Source organism: Aspergillus udagawae, assembly GCF_001078395.1.
Source record: "Aspergillus udagawae IFM 46973 DNA, scaffold_3, whole genome shotgun sequence".
Taxonomy (NCBI): domain Eukaryota; kingdom Fungi; phylum Ascomycota; class Eurotiomycetes; order Eurotiales; family Aspergillaceae; genus Aspergillus; species Aspergillus udagawae.
In genome coordinates this window covers 52,708-61,874 of record NW_025091266.1, presented here as the reverse complement: position 1 = coordinate 61,874, position 9,167 = coordinate 52,708, and the positions used below count along the sequence as shown (strand labels likewise).

At 52.3% G+C, this 9,167-nt stretch overlaps 4 protein-coding genes across 4 annotated transcripts; 2 read left to right on the top strand and 2 right to left on the bottom strand.

The window, feature by feature from the left end:
• Nucleotides 1-158: 158 nt before the first annotated feature.
• On the bottom strand, nt 159-1,594 carry Aud_003871 (MFS transporter; the record flags this gene model as incomplete). Its single annotated transcript, XM_043288818.1, has 2 exons — nt 159-1,090; nt 1,216-1,594. The coding sequence occupies 2 exons, from the start codon at nt 1,592-1,594 to the stop codon at nt 159-161; spliced, it is 1,311 nt and encodes a 436-aa protein (XP_043144753.1).
• A 258-nt stretch (nt 1,595-1,852) lies between these two features.
• On the top strand, nt 1,853-4,678 carry Aud_003870 (uncharacterized protein; the record flags this gene model as incomplete). The annotated part of the gene is made up of 8 exons (XM_043288817.1): nt 1,853-2,050; nt 2,105-2,182; nt 2,242-2,660; nt 2,730-3,302; nt 3,369-3,711; nt 3,773-4,273; nt 4,321-4,463; nt 4,516-4,678. The coding sequence occupies 8 exons, from the start codon at nt 1,853-1,855 to the stop codon at nt 4,676-4,678; spliced, it is 2,418 nt and encodes an 805-aa protein (XP_043144752.1).
• A 367-nt stretch (nt 4,679-5,045) lies between these two features.
• Aud_003869 (F0F1 ATP synthase subunit beta) lies at nt 5,046-6,535 on the bottom strand (the record flags this gene model as incomplete). Its single annotated transcript, XM_043288816.1, has 5 exons — nt 5,046-5,128; nt 5,182-5,798; nt 5,841-6,079; nt 6,142-6,458; nt 6,529-6,535. 5 exons carry the CDS (start codon nt 6,533-6,535, stop codon nt 5,046-5,048), a joined length of 1,263 nt encoding a protein of 420 aa, XP_043144751.1.
• Nucleotides 6,536-7,773: 1,238 nt separating this feature from the next.
• On the top strand, nt 7,774-8,742 carry Aud_003868 (gamma-glutamylcyclotransferase family protein; the record flags this gene model as incomplete). The annotated part of the gene is made up of 2 exons (XM_043288815.1): nt 7,774-8,349; nt 8,410-8,742. The coding sequence occupies 2 exons, from the start codon at nt 7,774-7,776 to the stop codon at nt 8,740-8,742; spliced, it is 909 nt and encodes a 302-aa protein (XP_043144750.1).
• Nucleotides 8,743-9,167: the final 425 nt, after the last annotated feature.

Sequence of the window (9,167 nt, the reverse complement as noted above, 5' to 3'; positions counted from 1 at the left end):
AGTATACCACTGAATGACGAGATATTAGTCGACAATGTACTTGCCGATGATCTGGACAGACACACTTCTACGTTGGATGAATGGAATGTTCTATGGCAACTCACTCCGTATTTCCTCGATCACTGAGAACGCTCAACATCTGATCCAATATCTGAAACTCACGAGTGCCTCACACAACCCCCCGCTACCAAACAGCAAACAGAAACACCAAGGATGACTGCTGCTACATAGAATGCCGAGCCATCGGGATGATTCGCCTGCCACGGACCCAATACGACCGGACTCAAGAGTCCCCCCGTGGTCTCCATCAGCGCCAGCGCAGCGACAACCCTAGACTTGGCCTCAAACTGAACAACCACAAAGCTTTTCACAAAGGAAGGGGTGGCCAAACCTACGGCAAGCAATGATGCCGCCAAGTACACCTGTTGCGACTGAGAGAGAAATAATGCGGCAGCTACCTGGCTCAGTATAGAGAGTACGGCGGCACCTAGATCGAACAGTCGAGGTTGTGTGTCTTGGCGCGTGGGGGTTCGACCGGCCAACGAGAGGACTTTTGGTACAACGAAGGAGGAGAATATGAGGTATCCTGCAGCGGTGACTGCGATGAGGGAGAGAAGGGATCCATTATTTGCTGGACTAAAGCCGAATTGGAGAGAGGTGAAGATGAAGACCAGGTTGATCATGTATCCCTGAACCATGTTGTAGAGCAACAGGGACAAGCCAAATAGAATCGTGCCAGGATACTCATAGAAAAAGCCCGCAGGCGACAGGATCTCAGCTAGTCGACTCGTGCAGGCCTTTCGAATTGTCGTTGTCTCTGAGGACAGCGAAGCGGTGGCGGAATGGACTTGCGGCTCTCTCACTGTTCCAGACACAACTAGCAATACATAGACGATCGCTATAATAAAGAGACCGATGGCAACGAAGAATGTCCATTCCACCGAGGGCAACCAGCCGGCGCTAAGAGGCGCAAGGGCCATGCCGACCATGTAGCAGGCCAGGGAGGAACCCATCAGCATGGATATGGTCTCGGGGGAGGTGGCCTGGACATATATGACGTTCAATGTGAAATGCAGCAGATTATCCGAGGCTAGGCCCTGCAGTATTAAAGCTCCCAGGACACAGGGATAACTCCTCAGTCCCACTAGATCAGCCTTTGATAAGCATGAGCCATTTTTGAATCGATCGTACGCTCCGGACAGAAGACACACTTACCTCCAACAACGACGCCCAAGGCGCCGACTGCGCGGCAGAGCAGCCAAATGACGAGACCAACTCGGACATCCCAATGCACCACTCGCTTCATGTATCCCAAAGTGAGCAGTCCTGCCGCATTGGCCAATGCAGTTGCTGTTGCCACAGAGGCCGCATAGCGGCGGGTTTCTTCGCCCTGGCAGTGGTCTGCGTCTTCACAGAACAGAGATGCAACAGCCCATACGGACGACGCAGCGGTCATATGCAGAGCGGACGAGGCAAGGAAAGAGACCGGAACGGCTTTGGACTCATCACTGACGACGCAGTTACGGTTGCGCTGGTCGGCATGGCCCAACAGGCTGGCCTCCTCTGCTTGGTCGCATGTGCTGGTGGAGTGCATAGTCAACCCGGCGTCTTCCTTTGATTTGGGTATGTATATTTGCAATATATGTCTCTGCTTCCAAGTCTCGCGTCTTTTTGGCACGCAATGGTGCTGTTGGACAACGTCGATTGACACGCCCAGATTCGGAGCCCGGGCGGATCCCGACAGCGACAATACTTTTGCCGGGGGACCTTTCCAGCAAATCTGAACTAGGGTGACTTTTCCTGCTTTTCATCTGTGATTGCTGATTTGGCGAATCAACGAAAATTGACGGCAATGGAAGTTCTTGCCTCCAGCGCTCGAGTCGTACTGCTTCCAGCGTACCCGATCTCTCTCGCAGGTGTATACCTCATCTCGAGCATCTGGCTCAAGATCCGACGCGGCAAAGCAAACATAGACGATGGCCTCTCCTCTATTTCGGACACCCGGGCCCGGTTGATCAGATGGCTTCTCTGCATCTTTACCGTCTCGTTAGTATGGCATCAGGAGTCTGCCGCTTTTTGCTTGTAACTGGACTGACTACCGTAGTTGGGCTCCATCCTGGTAGCGCAATTGTCGGCGTCTCGATATAAAGGGCAATGTAGTAGTCAATGGCTCCCGAACACAGTACGTGCCTCCATTTCCTCCGGGCCGTTCGATACATCCTACTGATACTGTGACTTGAGGCCCCAACCACCGCGGTATTTCTCTTCTTTGCAGCCTCTCTCCTGCCGGATCCCGACCTCCCATACCGACCCTCTGCTACGAATGTACACACCTGGATTACTGCTATTATATTTGAAGCAGTAATAGTAGTGCTGGACTGCGTGGCTGCCCCAAACTGTCCTATCGATGGCCTTAGTGTCCTTTGGCTAGTTCTGGCCTATGGACGGCTAGCACTACTCATCGCTGCATGCAGCATCAGGCATATCTCATGGCGGAGGGGACTCAAGGATCCCGCTCGAGAAAGCTTGTTGAGCTCCGACACTAGTGAGGAAGGTCGATATGGCACGGTCGAGGCCAGCCCGCCGAAGCCCGGTGACGCTCAGTCAACGAATTGGCTGGACTACCTCGTCGGGTTGGGGGTCATATTCCCATTGATCTGGTGAGCTAAGCCAAAGCACCCTGAATGACTCGAGTTATTAGAGTATGTGCTAATTTTATGCATTGACAGGCCGGCAGACTCAGTGTCCATGCAGCTACGAGCCATCGTCTGCATCATAATCCTCATCGCCCAGCGCATCGTCAACGTCCTTGTCCCACTACAACTCGGTCGTGTTGTTGCCTCTTTGGGTAAAGGTCATATCCCTTACAAAGAACTCTCCCTCTATATTGTCTGCCGAGCGGTGCAAGGCCAGCAGGGCGTTCTAGCGTCCATTCGAGCGCTTCTGTGGATTCCCTTTGGACAAGCGACGTATCGGAGACTGACAGAGTCGGCTTTCAAACATGTGCTGTCTCTGTCGCTTCAGTTCCATCTAGGAAAACGCCTGGGTGAAGTCATGAGCGCTCTGAACAAGGGAAGTGCCCTCAACACGTTTATCGACTCCCTCGTCTTCCAGCTGTTTCCGATGGTTGCAGATATTGGGGTTGCCGCCTTGTATTTCCTGGTCAACTTTGACCCGTTCTACTCGCTCATCATTCTCGCCATGGGCGGCACGTACCTGTTTGTCACGATCTATATGGCCAAGTATCGGGGTCGGGCACGACGCCAAATGGTCAATTGCGATAGGGAAATGGAGGCAATCAAGTATGTTTGTGTGGCACTTCTCACCAATGCTATGCGATGAATCGTGCAATGCTAAAATGCACGCAGATCCGATGCGATAATGGCCTACGATGTCGTCCACTACAACAGCGCTCTTGATCAGGAACAGCGTCGCTTGTCCGACCGCGTCACAGCCTTTCAGGGGGCCGAGTTTGGCGTGCTGGTGTCTTTGAACCTATTAAACACCGTTCAGAATCTCATTTTCACTCTCGGCGTGGCCCTCGTGAGTTTCCTGTCCGCTTACAATATCTCCATCGGGGTCGAAAAGGTGCCCCTGTTTGTGTCTCTGGTAGCGTACCTGGCGCAGCTGCAAGCGCCACTGGGGTTCTTCGGTAGTTTCTACACTCAAATCCAAAACAATCTGATTGATGCAGAGCGTATGCTTGCCTTGGTAAGTGTCCCGTGTTGGAATCTCGGGTTTTCTCATGTCCACTGACGCGACAATGGTACAGTTTAACGAGAAGCCCTCAGTGGTAGACAAGTCTGATGCCATCGACCTAGCCGATTGCAAAGGGCACATCACGTTTGAGGACGTGACATTTGCGTATGACCCCCGCCGTTTGGCCTTGACCAAGATCAATCTAGATATTCCACCCGGAAGGTCTGTGGCTATTGTAGGCGAGAGTGGAAGCGGGAAGTCCACGCTGCTGCGACTCCTTTTTCGCTTCTACAACCCAGATAGCGGTCGGATCCTCATCGATGGCCAGAGCGTGCAGGACATTACCATCGAGAGCTTGCGCAAGCACCTGGGAGTCGTCCCGCAGGAGACGATGCTCTTCAACGATACTCTCATGTACAACCTGTTATATGCAAGCCCATCCGCCACGGAGGAGGATGTTTATGCCGCCTGCCGCGCAGCGAGCGTTCATGACAAGATTATGGCCCTTCCGGATGGGTATCAGACCCAAGTCGGAGAGAGGGGTTTGCGTCTATCAGGAGGTGAGAAGCAGCGGGTAAGGGCGTCCTTGGCTCATCCACAGAACAAAGTTGACTCGTGTAGATTGCAATTGCTCGCGTGCTATTGAAGTCGCCGAGGATCATCCTCATGGACGAGGCGACAGCCTCCTTGGATTCGGAAACCGAAAAGTCCATTCAGGCCTCGTTGGCTAAGATCAGTATCGGCAGGACTACCATTACCATCGCGTAAGTATTTGACCGCTTGGGGAGAGGATTTCTTGACTGATAGGCTCTGCAGACATCGTCTATCTACGATTACACACTGCGACGAGATTGTTGTCTTCCACAATGGCACCATCGTGGAGCGAGGAAACCATGCACAGCTCTTGACGCAACGGGGGAGATATTGGCAGATGTGGGACAAGCAGACTAGAGAGCCTCGCTCTCCTTCTGCGAAATGAATTGGAGTAAATTATGCTTTCCTGGGTAGCTTCATCAACAGTTCGACCGGTGATTACCCAATAGACAACCATCAGATACATTGTATCCTTCTAGGAGGCGTCTCGTTGATCTCCCGTCTTCGTTGTACATCTTGCGCTCCAAGGAACTCAAGCAAGCGTAGAATAGATGCCTCCACCTTTGTACATTCTCTCCTTCGTTTGCTCATTCATTTTCAAGATATGAGACGTGAAGGGTTATGGGTGTAGAATATTTTGAACACAAACACACCAAACCGTATATTTCACTATCTACTCGCAATGTACAGAGAAAAACACTCTCCCTATCCAACTAGAGCAGCGAAACCCACTAGCTAATTGCATAATCTGACTAGGCTCGCTGCTCCAGCTCCCTGAGGATCTTCTCACTCTTTGCTTTAGCCGAGTCGAAGTTGCCCACCATGTAAAAAGCGTCTGAATGGGAGTCAATAGTGGCCCTCGTTATACTAGGATTGCGGGTTACTCACTCTCAGGCATATTATCACCCTGCCCATCAAGAATAGCACGGAAAGATCGAATAGTATCCTCCAATGGCACCAACTCTCCCTTCATGCCCGTAAATACCTCTGCCACAGCAAAAGGCTGACTGAGGAAGCGCTGGATCTTTCGCGCCCGCTCAACCTTCAGCTTATCCGTCTCGGATAACTCATCCATGCCCAGGATGGCGATAATATCCTGGAGCGACTTGTACTCCTGGAGAATCATCTGTACCTCCAGCGCGGTGTTGTAGTGTTCCTCGCCTACAATGCGCGGGTCCATGAGGCGGGATTTGGACCCCAACGGGTCAACCGCGGGATAGATGCCCAGCTCTGAGATGCTCCGGGACAGCTCGGTGGTTGCGTCGAGATGCGCAAAGGTCGTGGCCGGGGCGGGATCAGTCAGATCGTCTGCGGGGACGTACACGGCCTGCACAGAAGTGATGGAGCCCTTGGTTGTGGTGGTGATGCGTTCCTGGAGGGCGCCCATATCGACTGCCAGGGTGGGTTGGTATCCCACCGCAGAGGGAATGCGTCCCAGCAAGGCGGAGACTTCGGAGCCTGCCTGTGTGAAGCGGAAAATGTTGTCGATGAAGAGGAGAACTGGGCTTTGGTCAGTGAAATGCGGTTGTTAGGAAAGATGGGTAGACTCGCCGTCCTGTCCTTCGTCGCGGAAGTACTCGGCAACCGTCAGTCCTGTCAGTGCCACGCGAGCACGAGCACCGGGAGGCTCATTCATCTGACCAAACACCAGGGCGACTTTGGACTCCCCTTTTAGGTTGATGACCCCGGTTTCTTGCATCTCATGGTAGAGATCATTGCCTTCTCGAGTCCGCTCGCCGACTCCAGTGAAGACAGAGAAACCACCATGGGCTTTGGCGATATTATTCTGTCATCGCATTATCAGTCAGCGCTGTAATCCTGTCGAAATAGACGGATAAAAGTACAGACAATCAACTCCTGAATGAACACCGTCTTCCCCACTCCAGCACCCCCAAAAAGGCCGATCTTGCCTCCACGGGCATACGGGGCCAGCAAATCCACGACCTTGATGCCCGTCACAAGAATTTCTGCCGCCGTTGACTGTTCAACAAAGTCGGGAGGATTCGTGTGGATAGGCATGGTCCTGACCCCCTCGATAGGGCCACGCTCGTCAATGGGATCACCCGTGACGTTCATGATCCGGCCCAGCGTAGCGGGCCCGACGGGAATCGAGATCGGAGCGCCGGTATCCGTCACCTGGGTTCCTCGGATGAGGCCCTCGGTTCCTGTCGAATGGTCAAGAATCTTAGCGCGGTCTGTTCTGCTTTGTTTTGCAAGGCACAAGAGGCTACTAACCGTCCATGGCGATGCATCGGACAATGTTTTCGCCCAGGTGTTGCTGTAAAGATACGTTAATCAAATTGATTTCAGCGATCTTAACAGGGGCCTCTCACGGCTACTTCCAACACAAGCTTGTTGCCTCCATTGGAAGTCTCGAGGGCGTTGAGGATCGGGGGTAGAGGCTCGCGGTGGAATTTGACATCGACGACTGAGGGATGGCACGTTTTTAGTGTCAATGTACAAGTGAATTATGTTCACAGAGCGTACCAGCACCAATAACAGTATGGATCTTGCCCTGACCCTGGGGCCCCTCCGTACTGTTGAATCGTCGAACAAAGAGTGCACCGCCGTAGGGCAAGGGGACCGTTCTGGAAGAGACGAGTCCCCTGAATCTCAGCAACGAAGACTGTCTGATCATCTTAGTGCATCAGATTGTATCTAGAATACAAACACGCAATGTGTAAAGGGATGGTTGCTACAAAGAAGAGACAGGTAAGGCACAAAGTCCGGGCAACTCAATTAGCGACAGGAAGAGGTCTACAATCTCCGAATAGCTGGCTCAGTGTTCGATAAGAGCCACAAGCTATCCGACTCGCTTCTGATTACTCTGTTTGCTTTGCTCTTACGCTATCCGGCGCATATGGATGCAGGGGATCTCGGGGACCGTGCCCTCTCGGATAGCCAGGCAGACGTCCGTAGCCCCTGATTAGGACCTCTGGAATCATATCTGGCCCTGTAAGCTACGTTAAGCATCTAAGTGACACTACTGTAGTTTCCGATCTTTACGCGGTCAGCACTAAATTAGGGATAGAACGTGCGTAGTGCGTTGCTTCCCATACCGATCGTGGTGGATTGATTTCCTATCGGCCACCGAGACGCTGCAGGGGTCTGCGGGGTCGTGCTGACTTGAGCGTAAACATCAAATTAAATTTGCAGATGTAAAAGAAAATATGGGGTGCTTTATACGAGAGAAGGTGGCATTTGAGGCGCGAATAGTGCTTTGGCCGGTCATCAGTCTGGATGGCATCATTTCTATTCAAATGGTGTTCCCGACCATGTAGATATAAATCGAACTCGACAACCTCCGCCCGCTGTAGATTCTCAGTTGCGGCTAGAAAATGTCGGCAGCCGACTCGAGGCCATACATACACCCACTCGCCATGGTCTGCATGACAATCTCCAAGTATGAGGAATCCTTCCAAACCCTAAACGCCAAAGGTATCAGAAAACAGGAATTTGAGCAAGAGAGCGGCAATCACAATGCAAGTCCATGCAGTTAGCCGGACGTCCTCATTCCTTCAAGCAGACCAAGAGACGGACGACGCCAGCAGGATCTGGTATTTCGCTTACGGTTCCAACATGTCCTCTGAAACGTTTCGCCAACATCGAGGCATCAGTCCTCTGGCATCGGTCCCCGTCCGCATCCCGGGGTGGGCCCTGGTCTTTGACATCTATGGCCTTCCGTACCGAGAGCCCGCGTTCTCGTCCATCAGCCCTATCCCCTTTTCGGATGATGCTACTGTGAACGAGAAGAGGAACCATAACCTGCCAGCAGTGCATGGGGTAGCGTATCTGCTTGATCGCCAATCTTGGTATTCCGTGGTGCAATCGGAGGGCGGGGGAACAGCCTATGACGAGGTGGAGGTTCTAGCTGAAGCTCTTAGCGCGCACAAGTGTGACGAAAATGATGAACTGCAGTTGCTACAACTCCAAGCCTCGCTAGGGAATTCCGAGGCTGAAGGGGACGAGCTGAATCAGCCACGACAGTTCCATGTTACAACACTAGTCAGGGGGTATGGGCCCACTGTCCCTCGCTGCCCCAGTCTGCGTTACAAGGTGAGGAGTTCTCGGAGGCAACCCCAGAGATAGAAAGAAGCTGATTAACGACGAATGCAGGGTATCATTCTAGACGGAGCGCGCGAGGAAAAGCTGCCGGTGGAATACCAATGCTACCTTGACACGCTCCCTTTCTATGACGCGCCAAGCAATGGTTGGCGTCGGTTGGGGGCCACGTTATTCCTAGCTCTGTGGGCCCCAATCATGGCTGCAGCCGAGAAGCTCACAGGAGCAACAGCCAACTGGGATGGCAGGGGCAATTGCCCGATGTGTGTGAAGAAGGTGGTACGCCTGATTCTGTTGCTTATGTGGCTGCACCATGACTTGCTTCATGCGCCTCTCTTTGGCAGAGGAGATGGCTGCGACGAGGCCTCGGAGCTTGGCTGCTGTTAGGCTCCTGACGTTCTGGTTCTTATCATTCCGCGCCTTTTATGTTATTCACTGCACAATCAAATTGACGTATGGGGCTGTAGACCACATGGTCTACCCTAAGTTGACAGGCCGAGGCCAAAGACTAGATAACGTAATTCCCGGACGAGCCGCCACCCACATCCGATTTCGACGCGTTTGAACATTTGAAGCTATTTCAAATAGCTACTATGCCACAAAAACTGTGCTAAACAGAAATTTAGTGGAGCAAGAGGGGGGGTCTAATTAAGATAATGATATTAGAGGGCCATCTGCTGGTTCTATATCTTTACCTTTAGAACCCCCAAAATACGCGCCACAAAGGTGTTTTAATTACTTCATTATAGGGCATACTAGAACTAGCTGCCCTACATGATGTACAAGCTAGATCTAATAAAAATATATTGTTC